This window comes from Acanthaster planci, linkage group LG11 (assembly GCF_054643075.1).
Source record: "Acanthaster planci isolate LZ-2023a linkage group LG11, COTS_SCS, whole genome shotgun sequence".
NCBI classification, from domain to species: Eukaryota; Metazoa; Echinodermata; class Asteroidea; order Valvatida; family Acanthasteridae; genus Acanthaster; species Acanthaster planci.
This window is the reverse complement of record NC_141787.1, coordinates 2,221,579-2,236,624: the sequence shown is the minus strand read 5'-3', so window position 1 is coordinate 2,236,624 and position 15,046 is coordinate 2,221,579. Positions and strand designations below refer to the sequence as shown.

General features: G+C 43.0%; 1 protein-coding gene across 2 annotated transcripts; it reads left to right on the top strand.

The window, feature by feature from the left end:
* Positions 1-1,570: 1,570 nt before the first annotated feature.
* Positions 1,571-14,973, top strand: zer1 (zyg-11 related cell cycle regulator). Of its 2 annotated transcripts, none has more exons than XM_022228601.2 (14): positions 1,571-1,673; positions 2,880-3,613; positions 4,149-4,295; positions 4,864-5,218; positions 5,657-5,800; positions 6,537-6,595; positions 6,888-6,950; positions 7,253-7,523; positions 8,604-8,694; positions 9,414-9,484; positions 10,180-10,289; positions 10,700-10,888; positions 11,618-11,715; positions 11,972-14,973. In XM_022228601.2, exons 2-14 carry the CDS (start codon positions 2,913-2,915, stop codon positions 12,136-12,138), a joined length of 2,466 nt encoding a protein of 821 aa, XP_022084293.2. In that variant the 5' UTR covers positions 1,571-1,673; positions 2,880-2,912; the 3' UTR covers positions 12,139-14,973. The 2 variants fall into 2 exon arrangements, with proteins under 2 accessions (XP_022084293.2, XP_022084295.2); XM_022228603.2 differs by having other exon boundaries at positions 1,577-1,832.
* Positions 14,974-15,046: the final 73 nt, after the last annotated feature.

The window sequence follows — 15,046 nt, the reverse complement described above, 5'->3', positions numbered from 1 at the left end:
ATTTGACTAAATGACCACCATACAGGACGTTACCCTCCTGAAACGCAGTGCGCCGCCACTGTGCAGTGGCACATTTTGTACACATACAATGGGCGATGAACTATTAGTCTTTATAATGGAGATCAATGGTTGCACTACACAAAATATGCGCCCATAGAAAACTGTGCAAAATCAGACCGAAATAGCGCCGCATTTTTCGCTGGAAATTCACGACTATGACCAGAAGATCGTTTCAATTTTATGGGGGTTAGCCATGTGAATTTTTTTTATTCACCTGTCCCCGAAGAAACCCCCCCCCCCAAAGAGTAGTATGTACTCAGCTCTGAATGTAGCCGCTCGGCTCAATCCAAAATAGGTCCGCAATTTGGGGCTTTTTGTGAAAGAAATACCCCAAGGTGGAAACGATCAGTCCCAATTCGGAATTTATAGAAATGTTTCCATGATCCCTCCTGATTACAGTATGTCTTATTGTAAAAGCCCCCGTGGGATTATAAAATATGAATGAGCTCTCGCCCAGGAATCCAACGATTTGGTGGAATGCACCCATAGGGCCTAAAAGATTTGATCATGAAAAATGAAAACTGAACTTAACCCTCCCGATTTCCACCAGTTATGAGGCAATGGCGGGAGCAGAATGCGACGGCACGACGCCAAGCGGCGACGGCACGACGCCAAGCGGCGACGGTACGACGCGACTACACGACGCTGGCTGAGGCGACGACGCCACAGGTTGACGCTGCGACGCGACGGGTCGACGGCACGACGCAACGTCACGACACCACGTCATGACGGTGCGACACAATGCATTATACGCAACATAAAATTAAAAGTTATTTGAAAGGAGGCGACGCCAGGACGCGACAGCACGACGCAACGCAACAGAGCTGTCGTGGCGTCGCGTCTGGGCGACGGGACGACGCGATGCACATTTGGCTGCTATAGAACACCATAGAAATAGGGGCGCCCGTAGACGACGGAGTTAAGTTCAATACCGATAGATACCATTTTTCATGAGTATTAAAATCTTGTAAGGTCTATGGGTGCATTTCACCAAATCGTTGTATTTCTGCGCGAGAGCTCGTCAATATTTTGTGATCCCACGGGATGTTTACAATAAGATATGCCATGATCAGGAGGGATCATAAAAACATTTCTATAAATCCCAAATTTGGGACTGACAGTTTTCCATTTCGGGGTATTTCTTTCACAAAACGCCCAAAATTGCGCGCCTCTTTTGGAGTGGAGTCGGGCGGCTACATTCAGAGCTGAGCGCATATGTTTACTACTATTTTGGAGGATCTTCGGGAAAAGGTGAATAAAAATTTTTTCGTGGCTAACCCCCATAAAATTGAAACGAAAAAGGATCTGCTGGCCATAATCTTGAATTTCCTGTGAAAAAATGGAGGCCAACTGCTTCACTAGAGTCAACAGGCGGCGCGGCTATTTCGGCCCGATTTTGCACTGTTTTCTGAGGGCGCGTACTTGGTGTAGTGCAACGGCAGACATAAATAACCCTAGCCAAATATGCATAGCGCCCTCTAACGTCCATCGCAAAACTCAGGGAGTATCAACAATGCGTAGACGTATATGTACTAGTATGCAGGACTTCCCCCGCTAGGTGTACGTCATGTCAGGCAGTAAATTGTCGGTGCATATTTGCAAATTGTTATCAGGTATTTGAGTTTTTCAGCAGAATTTCTTGCAGATGTATTTGCCGCACGAAGGGTTCGTTGACGTTTAAACCCTGACACTGACAACCTATTCAATCAACTTCCTCCATTGTCACTGATTGTCTCCTTGGATGTTGGATCGCCCATGATGACGATAAAAACGTGATTAGTAATCCTACCTACATGCTTATATTTTATAATCACGTACACGTAGGGCCTAGGCCTCCATAATGCCGCCTAGCCTTGGAAAGTTTGACTGAGAGACCCTAAGTGCAGGAATCACGCATAACAAAATTTGCAAACTTTACTCACTCATCAGCCTTTAACAATTATCCACAATTTAAACGTCTTTCATGAAGTGTAATTTGCTGCCATAAGCTAGGCCTACACCGTGACCTATGCCTCCCCCCCCCTAGTTTAGAGTAGAGTGGATGGTTGCGTGGTGCAATGAGTCACCCATGAAACCATTGCATGATTGTGGTTAGATCAACAGGTTAGAGTTGTAGATTTAAAGAGTGTTTCCTCCTCCTAAACAAGTTGCAGTAGTTTGCTTTCATATTTTCAAATGCAAAATTACATGGAAATTGGAGGACATGTAATTTTCCTTCTTGTGATTCCTGGCTTTAGAGGTTTTTGTGGAGAAAGTCTAAAATTTCACTCCGGCTGAAATTCATCTTGTGGTAAAACAATGGTAATGTAAGCATAGAACCCAGATGTAGATGATAGCACATGTTCAAGTCCCATGCCGATACAGCAGCAGAAGCCTGTCAGGACTCTTAACTGGTGACACATTTGCTGCTTTTTTTAATGTAATATATATTAAACCCGGAACCAGTCCTAATAAATACCTTTTGCTGGCCTTTGTACACCTAGGGGGCTAGTGAAAGTTAACACTCACCTTAAATACTTTGCCATATAATCACTTGGTCACAAAGGATAAATTTATTAACAATGTGTATGTGGAATCAATACTGGGGTTTCACAGTGGTGCACTACCAAGAGTTTACAATGCACTGGCCAATCATTATGCTCAAAATCTGTCGACCCAGTGTGCATTTGTGAGTGGCCAGCATGTTCCAAACTTTTGGAGGCGCACTATTGTGAATTGCCCGTATTCAGTGCCAAAATTTTTAAAAATAAGAAAGTGCTCACAGATGATGGCTATAATGTACACTTTGTTTTTTAACATTTCACATGCTATTGTTGAAGGTCCATAGTGTGATGAGAACATGAAGTGTTAGTATGGCTGTTAGTGCTCCACCCTTGACAGTACCCCCCAGGCTTTTGGACCTGTTGGTGGACTTCTGTATCACTCATGTCGAGACGTTGTGCCATACCAGCAATGGTAGCCAAACACCCCAGGCCCTGCACCCGGACGTGATCATTCCCGCCAACATGGCCGACATGTTTCTGGCCAAAGTTTGCAGGCGGGGGCTGGCTTCATCAAAGCTAGACGGCTTCGTCGGGGTGTTCTGCAACACAAAGCAGGCCAGCCTGCAGCAGGTGGACCTGAGCCGGTCCGACATCTCCGACCGGGCTGTGGCGCACCTGGCCCGCCACCGCTTGCTGGAGCTCAGCCTGGCTAACTGTGCCAAGCTGACCTCAGCCTGCCTGCCAGACCTGATCCGGCAGACGGCCCTCCGGGTGCTGGACCTGAGTGGGGATGCCCCCCTCCTGGCCAGCTATGGGCTCCCCCGCTTTGAGTTCCCACTAGAGAATCTGCGGGTACTGAACATCAGCTTCACTGAACTCAGTAGCACACAGCTCCACTGCCTGGTGAAGCAGCTGGTTAATCTGGTGTCCCTAGATGTATCAGGCATTGTGCGGAATGGAGACCTGCTGTTTTTGAAACCACTTTGTGGCCAGCTTCGGTCACTCGTACTGCATGACTGTATGCTGGTTGACAGCAGCCTAGACTACTTATGCAATCTAACACAGCTGAGGTAACGGCAGTATAAATTTTTTTAAAATCCTTCCAATTTTGTTGAAATTACTGAAAGCTTTCTATAGTTAAGTCAGCATCAAGTTTGTGTTTGTGTAAAATAGTCGGAGTAGGGCCAGTCAGCTCCGAGTGGAACGAAAGAGGGCAGGGTTTTTTTTGGTACTCACTGCATAGGTGCACCATGGGGCGCGTAAGTATATGCACGTTTGACGCGGGAGTGTGCCGAGTACTCATAACTAATTTATTGATTGTATAGTCTTTACATTGTCTTTGCGTTCACGCAGAACACATGCAAGAAGCCGCTTGTAACCACCTGTCCTTCTTTTGCCAATTGGGGTGCACTTCAGCTCGGAGCGGATATAGTTTTGAATCTCAGAAAAAAAGTATTCCCTCTGGAATATAACTTTATAATATACAAGGTTCTTCGCTTTAGTAGACTTAGGTTTCTTTTGTACAACAAGTTGAACAGTTTCGCTTCCACTATAAGCCCAATCAGGAATTGTTTAAGAAGTAATGTATCTTTTTTTATCTTCCAGACATTTAGATATCTCTATTGTTCACACCCAGCTACGAGTTTCACTAACGAATAAATACTTGCGAAGGCTAGTCAAAAGTTTACAGCATCTTGTTTCCCTGGACATTTCCGGAAACACTTACGAGAACAAGAAGACAGAACGACAACGGTGAGCAAGTTTTAAGTGCGCTGCATATTTTGTATTTTGGCTATGTGAAGGATCATAGTCCTTCACTTTTCCTGTTACTCAGTGACTAGTTTTTGACTGACTTTTGCAGTAGCCTACATGAAGACTGCAAAGCATCTTTATCATCAAGTCCACAATATGGGTTTTTTGGTACATACGTCCTTTAGCAAATTAGTCTGGTACTTGGTGCTCCTGTTGATAAGTAAACGAATACCCACGAGTTTAGTATTTTTATGAATAGTGAGTGATACAAGTTATGTTCATAATACAGGCTCTCAAATGTGCCATGGTTAGGTAGTCCCTTTTGTGTAGGGTGATCTTAACTGCTGCTGTAGTTGAAAGTATCTTGAGTCCTCAAAGTCCTTGCAAGTACTTCACAAATCATCTAGTCTTACGATAACAAGCCACAAGTTGTTCAGAGAATAGCAATCAAGAAGCACTTCAGTGTCACTGTTCTTCTTGTTACTTGCAACAAGACTTGTGAAGGACTTTACTTCAGTCTTGGTCCTAACCAAATTATTAAACTCTAATTTGTTGGTATTTCTGTTAGAGATGCGCTTCATCCAGTACCAGCCAGTTCATCCCCACCATCATCTCCTCCTCTGCATCCTCCAAAAAAAGACAGAGAGATTGTGAGGGATTCGAAGGGGCAGTCCGAGCCCGAGCAAGAAGCGGCCATGGATGAGATGGAGACAAGCCCAACAGGAGGTGCTGCAGGAGCAGCAGCAGTTTTGCAACTGCCACCGCAGCAGCTGCAGCAGCCGGTGGAGGCAGAGGGGGATGTGGTGAGGGTGAGAAGCTGCATCCCCGGCCTGAGGGGCTTACCCAAACCGCTGGAGTTCCTGGGGGTGCTTGGCCTGGAGGGTCTGGAGGAGAGTGAGGCAGATCAACTGCCTGCTCTTAGGGTGAGTAACAATGCACAGGAATCCACTGAAATCCAAATCTAAAGAATCCAACAGATTTCTTTTTAAGGCAAACAGAAGCCTTTTGTAGCTGTCTGAATTTAAAAAATCAATCAAAATCCAACAAAATTCTCCCAAGTGAAACAAAATCCTTTCAGACCCGTCCAAAATTATCAACATCCATTCAAACCCAGTGGAATCTATCCAAATTAAGCACTGAGCTCCGATCTGGCAAATTCCATCCAAATCCAAGGGGAGCATTTGCACATCAATGGGAAGATTGAACATGGAGGAACAAAGACAGCCTTTTTCTATCTCATGCTTGGGCCCTCTTCACACATTGAAGTTTCTCCACTATTTGTCATTAGAAAATGTTCATATACAGAACATTTACTTCATTTTGCTGTTGAAAATAACGTGTTTTTCTCCTCCATTTTTCAGGTTGCAGGGATATTTACAGAAGAACACATCCTTAATTCCATTGATGTCTACCTAAAGCGAAAACCATTTCTCCTTGAAGGCTTGAATGGTTACTTTGATTTGCTTCGGGCTGTGGAGTGCCTGAAACCTTCCAAAGCAGTAGAGGTATGTCACTGGAAAGCTTGTCTCTTTGAAGTCTCACCCAGAGATAAAACTATTTTGGATACGTAAAGATCAGCTGAATCGTTTCCTTGTCTGAATTTGAAACCACTTTTAGTTCAACAAAAGGCAGGCATAGTAGCTATCTCATTAAAGCAACGTGTTGCTCTTTTTCAGAAAATGACGAAGTTAGTGAATTTGTTGTATCAAACTAGGGGAGTTTCAATTTGGCACCTGATTACAATGCATCAGTTGAGTCAGAGGCCGTGTCCGGAACGGGCTTCCAGAGCTACGGCTAGGTCTCTTGTCTACGCGTCTCCACGCATTTCCAATGAAGCGAAAGACCTAGACCTAGCTCTCAACAAGAGATTTGGATGCAGCCACAACTTGGGGCACACAAGTCGACAGTGTTTTGCTTAAAGTATTTTGCCAGGTCCTGTTGTAAAGTTGAGTATGAATGATATCTGGTACCCAGACTTATTCCAACGTTCTGCACATGTATTTGGGGGCAAGCTTTTCCATGGCAACATGAGAGTTGTCCCTCTTCAGTGCATTCTTCACGGTGGGTGAGTGGGGCATCGGATCGTGCTCCAGCTTGCAATTCCTTGCAGAAATCTTGCCCTGACTTTGCAGTTTCATTGCAATAGGTGGAAGCAGACCTTGCGGGGGGGCAAGAGGGATTAGTAACAAACAAGGAAGCAGCAACAAATTGTATAACTTTTCCAATGACTTCTCTCCATAGTTCATACTAGCTGCAATGAGGTACCATCCGAGGGATAATCAGATACAAGTATCAGCCAGGTAAGCTCACGAACCAAAAAGGAGAGAAGGACAGAAAAACCCTGACTTTCTCTATGACCTCAACATGTGACAACCATTTTAATAGATGGCAGTGTAATGCAAAGACATTGGTAAATGCAGCACTTCATAGAAACGAGGGTGGTTAGTGCTTAGTCAAGTCAAATGTATCTCAGAAAGCAGACCTGGTAGGCAGATGTTTCATTCTTTCAAACCAACTCACGTCCTTGTTCTCTTTGTGTATGATTACTGATACGGATCCATGCAACAAGACTGGAATTTCTCTTTCCTGCAGTGCCTCTCTCTACCATCTTACTCGGGGAACATACAGCGATCGTCTCAGTATACACCATAAACAGTAAGTGGCCGTCAGCAGGTTTGAGAGGAGCTGTCCTGAACCCTTCCAAAGCCTGTGCTGGAAATCGCTGGCCCTTTCTTTGTAATTAACTTTTCCCAGGGCATCAACTTTCTTGCAAAGTCTCCAAAAAATTTGGAAGGATTTTGAAGGATCTGGAAGGGTGAGGGTTAAAAGCAGCTTTAAGTGTGAAGCTCAGGGAATTTCCTAGAATGGTCTTTAACAGTCATGGTATCATTTGAATCCATGGCACTACTGATGAAGTGCAAAACCTTTCTACATGAAGCTTCACACTATCTTTACAGAGCAATCATCACCTGCCTTCTGGATGCCATAGAGACAATCACAGACAGTATCACCCTCCTCCAGAACTGTGGCCTTACCCTCTTCAACTTCCGCATCCCTGAGGAGTTCACCTGGCAGTTTGAGCGGGTGGTGACCAACCTGGTAAAGCTAGCCCTGACCGAGGACCCACGGGGTCTCCTGCAGCGTATCTACGTCCACATGTGCAACTCCATCGTGTGCCATGTCGAAGGCGAGCAAAAACTGCTGGTTGGGAGGCTAGGAATAATCAAGGTAAGGTTCAGAGGTCACAGGAACCAAATAAGTGTGTCTCAGTGTTGTAGGTCTCGAGACATCGAGACTGTTTTTTTCCTGGTCTCGGTACCCTGTGGTCTTGGTAGTTTGCTGTCATCGGTATCCAGACCGCCAATATTGTATACAAACGTGAACTTGCACTCATTGTGCAGAATAGATTACACCCGACTCTACTCGTGATCGTATGTAGACTGTACAGTAGTGTTGCTGTCATATGAACGTACAGTATACGATACAACCCCGTTTCCCAATACTTGACATGTAAACCTGCATGGAATGAGGTTGCCAAATGCATGAACTACGTGTTGTATAGTGAGGCAGCAACCAGCGGCATTGTTAATTAACTTAAGTAATGTTTTAGGTCTACAAGGAAGCTGTCTTGATGTCAATAAAAAGTTGTAATTCCCTTTGTTGCAGATGATACTTGTATTTGTAACGCTTTTTCAAATCTTTTATTGCATATTTTACATACAAGGTCTCGGTTAAGGTCTCGGTCTCAGACTTTAAGGTCTCAGTCTCGGTCTTGGACCATCAGGTCTTGGTCTCGGTCTCAGTCTCGGACTTCCAGGTCTCGACTGCAACACTGGTGTGTCTCAGATGCAACAAATGATAGATGTGCACCATCATCATGTGTTATTTGGAGAGTGCACAAACGGCAGACTGGGAGACGAGGGATAATTAAGTTGAAAGTCTGAGTTCACCGATACCAAACAGTTCTGAGGTGGAGATGTTGATGGATAGACACCTCTATTGTGTATCATGCAGAGGGTGAGCAAACACTGGTTTGGGTGCTAGAAGTAATCAAAATAAAGGTCCGAGTAGTCTCAGATGCAAAGGTTTATGTATGTGGAATGCTCTTATTTGTCATGTTGAGTTCAGCAAAAACTCATGGTTTGGAGGTTAGGGTAGACTACGGATAGCCATCACGAAGCTCAAAGATAACTGAAACCAAGTAAGTTAACCTCTGCAGAACAGTAAGAACTCATAGCAAACGTCACAATCACAACTGTTCACAAAGAACCCTGAGAATCCTGTGTGCTGTTTCTTTCTTGTGATCAGTGTATGCTGCAGTTGATCAGAGATCGCCTGGAGAAGAATAGGTGCGATGAGGTTATGGAAACTGCTTGGAGCACATTATGGAATGTAACAGGTGGGTAACCCTTCCAACCTGTCCCTTCCCTCTCCCACAGGAATCAAAGTTGTTATACCCTGAGGCACTCAAGAGAGCCTCCATCGATTTGGCCTGAAGCAGAACTGGTTAAGCAAAGCATAGCAAAGCAAAGAACACACTGTAAAAGTTAAGAGATGGAACTGTTGATCAGAACTCAAAATGCTACAGTTTTTGCACGGAGTGGGCTCTAGTGTCATATTTTGGTCAAGCTGAAAATTTAGCTCATCACATTTCCATACTACGTGAAAATCAGCTCAGCACCAGGCAAAAGGAATATGCCATGCATAATATTTTACCTGGAAATCAGCTTTTTCTAAGAAAGGATTTCTGTGTTAGGCAGATTTATACATTGGTGTTAGGTTTGTACATGGGTGTAAGGATTGGCCCAAGTTCTTCTCTTGCCAAGAGCTATGCAAATGGGAGACAGGTAGGTGTATGTTTGGTAACTCTGCCCAGAATGGAATAACCTGTGAATACAAGAGTGAAGAGGGCCTTCTGGTTTAAGTGTATTGTGGGCCATCCATTATACTGCATACCATCCTGCACGAGGCAAGATGGAGTATAGTTGTCCTTCAGTGACATTGGTTTTCCAATTAATTCACATATGAAATCCAGGAAGGAGCAATGTTCCTGTTTAATTGGAAAGATGCTGGCAATGGGTATTTCTAGAATGATCAAAATTTTTTGTGTCGAAGCAGACGAAACCGGAGACAACTGTGAGATGTTTTTGGACGGCAGTGGGATGGAGCTGTTCCTGAAATGCAGAGAGGTGAGTGGAATTTTAGACAACTTGACCACTTGTACCCTTGACTGGAACCCTTCCAAGTAATGAGCAATCCATACTCACCAAATGCGCGGCATGTATTATGTTGCTTCTTGAAGCTGGAAATCTTAAAGAATTGACAGTCTTAATCATTTTCAAAATTCATCTCTTTCAACAAGAGGTATCCTTGAAAATATACCTGTGATATGTTTTGTCTGTGAATGTTTAAATTAAGTTGACCCCTGTCAGAATTCATTGTTCATCAAGGCAAGCTGTTTGGTTGGCATGTAAAAAAACCTTGTCCCTGGAAGGTTTTACATGCAAGTTTTTCAGGGCAATGGAAATGAGTGATGCATGACCTTAGAAATTCATCCAAGATATCTGTGAACAGCTTAATAGCCTTAATTAACTGTCACGTCACTGCATTTCCATCATAAGCCAGGTCACAAGCGTTCCAGTAAAAGCATGCCTTTGTCATTGTTCACCCTGTTACAAATGAATTGTCTTGTGACAGAAGTTGTGACTGGATTTATGGCAGGACTTGTGATAAACTTTACCACAACACCTGCTCACAGCCCTGTTATGTTCTTCCCCTGTTTGTGGTTTCCCTTCTGGGGGGGGGGGACACCTTACACATCTTGTTAAAGCCTGGGGGAAATTATGGACTGTTTCTATTTTGTTCAATTTATTTGTGATACCAGACCTTTCCAAACAAGCCAGAGCTTCTGAGGAATATGATGGGGTTGATTGGCAACGTAGCCGAGGTCCCAAAACTCAGGAAGCAGCTGCTCAAGTATGCCCCGGTGTTCATGTAAGTACGCTTAGGGTCACATTAGATGGCAGCTAACCAAAATGCAACTATTTGTGAGTGGGATGGAAAAGAAAACCCAATGCGGACTTTCAAGAGGCCATTTTTCAACTCTTTGTTCAACTTTCTATGTGTATTGCTATCTTTAATGGTGATTGATTACTTCTGGTGATAAAACAAATGATTCCTATAAAACACCCAAGGCACTAAAGCTTACAAGCCTAGATTGCAAGAAGCATGTTACACTACAGTTTAGCAGGGAGAAAACACCTGTAAAAGAATGTAGATTAAAACCCAAAGAGACAGGTAAGGAATGATAACACAATCAACAAACCTTGGTGGGATTCAATGTAGGTCGTAATTAAAGATGAGGTCTCTGAAGTCAGAGTTTACCTTTTGCTTGGTCCAATCAGGGAGCTGCTGGAAAACTTTAGCGATGGGATTGAGGTGAGCTACAATGCGGCAGGCACTCTGTCTCACATTGCTGCAGATGGCCCCGAGGCATGGACGATCTCTCATCCACGACGATGCGATGTCCTGGACCTGATGAGCAATGCCATCTCTTCTTGGGAGCTGAACACGCAAAGAAATATCAACTACAGGTGAAGGAAAGACAGTAACAGGTTGTCAACAAGGGGTATAATGACACATCATATATGGTATTATAATCAAGCTGTGCTGTGGACAGGGCTTAGCCAAGTCCATCATAAGTCCCTGGATGTCCATTCAGGTCATAAGCCAGGTCGTGAGCTATTCAAGTGAAATGTGACAGAAGCATACCCCTATCATTGTTCATTCTGTTACTTGTGATTGGACTTGTAAAAGGACTTGGGACCTGGCTTGCAAAAAGACTTATGATGGATTCAACTGCTGGCTGCAGCACAGGGATACAGCATTAGAATAAAGAAAATCTGTATCGTGATATTTAACTTTGAATAAACAGGCTGCATCCAAATCTTGTTTCTGGAGCAACATCCAGGTCTTTTGTAGTTACAAATGCATGGATGCATTTCAGCAAAAGATTTGGCCATGTCTGAATCTTGAAGCCAATTTTCAGAGACAACCTTAGACACTGACATAAACCTGGGTACTATTTCAGAAACCAGAATTACCTGATTGTTCACAAGACAGAGGGTCCAATTTCTTGTCAGGAATCCACCATTCTCAAAAGGGCTGTCAATCCACATGGCATTTTGTCAAAGGCTTTTACAGTGTGTGTGCATGTGTCAACTCTATCCAACAAAAAAGTGCAGCTCGAATGGGTTTCAGGGGTTGAAGACTGTGACAGCCAGTAAACGAAGTAATGAATAGCACTGTTCTTCTATTTTTAGGTCTTTTGGGCCAATCCTACGGCTCCTGACGGTTTTCCACACACCTGTGGTGCAGAAGTGGGCAGTCTGGGCACTGGCAAATCTCTGTACAGTCTCACGTGAGTTTGGATTTAGTCTGGTTGGACTTTGAGTCTGACTGGCTGACATCTCTTTGAATACTTCTGACTGCAGTGACGGGCTGCAGGGCAGTTTTCCAACTTTGATAATTTTTTCCCAAAAGAAAATTCCCTCATTTGGTTTTCATTACCATAGATGGTTTGATAATATGGATAAATTTTCCCACACTAATGCTGCTGACCTTCAAATCCTTTGATGAATATTCATCAGAGTTGGTTTGGGCTTTTTGTATGACAGCATCAAAATATTGCAAGCTTTTGGAGAAAGAAGATGGGTTGAAAATTCTCCGTGAACTGGACAGTGACCCTCGAACGTCGCGGAGCGTCAGAGAACTAGTGCTGGTGACGCTACGGATCGTGGATGCATACCTTGACGAGCCAATGCACCACGTACACGTGGTCTGAGGGAGTGATGCCATCAAGTCCCTGATCCAGAACAGGTCGAAACCGTAAATTTGAATCCCTGATCTTGGAAAACTAGTGGCATGACCAGACTGGACCCAAGCCTTGTTTTCTAAAAGTTTTTCTAAACCTATGTGCTGTCTCCTGCATCAGCTCCGAGAGTTTGTAATGCTTTCTGGCTTTCACAGCTTAAACTTAACATGGGTCAGCATTCTTTCCCAGGAATATCAAAAAATTTAAAGTGTGGTAAATGTAAGGATAAACATTTTTCCATTTTCTCTGAATATCAAAGGCTTGTATATCAATCTGAAGCTAGGAGAAGCCACAGCTTGAGTTGATGGCCAGGTACACAAAAACAACCATAGAGGTGTAGCCAAAGGACTTTACCTTGAATTCCAGCAAATAGCGTAACCAGTTTAAGGCAAATCAGTAAAGGCAAACAGCTTTAAAGACCTTGCAGTACATCAAATATCACTTCATTAGTGGGGCGTCTCAATGTTGTAAAAAGTGAATTTTAGGTAAGAAGCACACAAATATTGTACAAATGGACCTCTCAAGGTTATTGATGTGTAATGTTTGGCCTTATAGATTCAGCCAACATCTTAACTTTTTTTGAAACTGAGTTTTCGGGTGAAGGATAATCCGATGGATTGGTTAATTTTTTTTGTGAAATGCGAGTATTAAGTGGTTAATTGGTCCGGGTTGGTCTGGGGGAATGGGACCTTGCATCCCCCAGAAAAAAGGGCACATTTATGTCCGAAAATAGTGTGAAAATAATGTGATTTGTGGGACTTCCATTTCTTTTCATTCCAAGCCAGTAAATTTAGCTTCCCTTTCAGAAAGGCCATAAACGGTTGTTTGTAGAAATTCCAAAAGTTTGGAGCCCCTGAAAAAAAATCTGAAAACTTTGTCCTCCCCCCCCCAAAAAAAAATTGAATCGGATCTTCGTTTGTTGCCGTGACGGTGTACAGCATAATGCATCGGTCGGCAGAGTTCAGGAACTTGAGACACGGACTTGTCTTCGTACATGCTTCTCCAAAACACCCATTCCAAAGGGGACCTAGTCCAGGGCATGAAGTCATGAGCATTTCAACTTTAATGAGCCTTGTGCCGTTCTCTGTTCCAGTCACAAGCCCCGTTGCGTACTTGAACTAACAAAACAGTCGCCTCAGCGGTAGATGTATAGTTCTAAAAGTAAAAATTGAATAATCATGCCCTATCTGGCCTGCTCAACACATTCATAGAATTTTTAAAAGATTCTTTTAACCACGATTTGAGGCATTTTTTTTCATGTAGGTCTGTAATGATTGACCGTAGTTGGTAGACAAAAATATCTCACACAGTATTTGATAACAGGAAAGGGTTTAAATGTGCCGGGTTTAGGAGTGTTACATCAGCTTACCCAGTTACCTAAAATAAATAACTTATCCATTTTCCTGATTTTCGGAATTTTAAAACATTGTCAAGAAGAGGCATATTGTTGAAGAATGGTCATTTTAACTTACGTAGGTTCTATTGTAGACAAACCCTTCTGGTCCACGAGCATATAAAAATACAAGGTGGTGTGTGAGTAGTCTGTCGAGGCTGTGCCTCAAGGCTAATGATAAAGTGTGAACATGAACATTTGGACATTGCTTAACCCACACGTTTGACGTGTACAGGGTTGTGCAGAAAGATTGGCACCTGAGTGAGAGGTCTTTTGAAAGTACTTGGATAATTTCAACATACGCATTGTCCAAGTTCCCAGATTCTTGTCGCAAACAGAAGCCAGAGTTGTTTTTGGGAGCTTGATTTCTCCTTCATTTCAGTAAACATTCTCAGACTTTAAAGGACTTGACTGATAAAATGGGACTGAAAGGGCTGCCTTAGCAGCGTAGCCCGGTCTCACGGCCCTGCCCAGCCGAAAACAATAGTGCTTGGTAAAATTCTATGCTGAGCAAAACGGCTGGGAACCTGTTACAAGAAACGTGCTGTACGTGACAGTTTGGCTGGTATCCTGCTTTGACTAAGCAAATAGTTAATGGGCTTATGCAGGTACCTGTGAAGGATATTAACTTGGCCTTACAGGATGTTAATTTTATAATATGTCTTACCCCTACACCGACATCTACATATTCATGCTGTATTTTTAGTGAGATCTGAGAAATGCTTAGCATTGGTATGGAATTGGGTCCGGCTTCAGATGCATAGGTAAAATAGTACAACTCTGGGGATCATCAGTTTTATTGTATAAGCGGTCAAATATAAGGAAACAAGTTACAACCGTATGGATCATATAATAACAATAATAAGTAATGAATTTAGCCAATATGCATGTCAGGTTTGCATCTTTAATATTTAAAAAAGAAGAACGCAAGTATGTTTTATTTTGTAGACTTTAATTGGGGTGGGTTTGTTGCAAATTCATCAACTAGACAAGTCTTGTAATTCGAATGACTTTTTTTCTGGCAATGTATTTTGATTACATATTTATAATTCATAATTATATGAGCTTAGTATCTGCAAAATATCAACGGTGTGTCTGTAGCACTAATCAACTTAACAGGTTCTGCTACAATAGATATTATGTTGATATTTAAATGATTTTCTACTATAATAAGCATAGCAAATAAGCTTTGTGATGCCTGTGAGTAACTGTGAAACATTTATGGGTTTTTTCGATAAAGCTAGCTCCCAAATGATGTCGATTTGCCGTGTTTGACCGTGAGGGTGTGTTTATTTATAGTGGAGACTTGGCCGTGTCATTCCAGAATAGGGATGAAATTGTTTCTCGCTCATAAATACTAGACTGATTGCTGGAATGGATTAAAACTGATTTAGGGGTGACTTATTAGTTTACTGCTTAGTTTGAATACAGTGCTTTAAGCCATTTGTAAGATAGCCAGAACTGGCTTGCTGGAGCAACTAACTA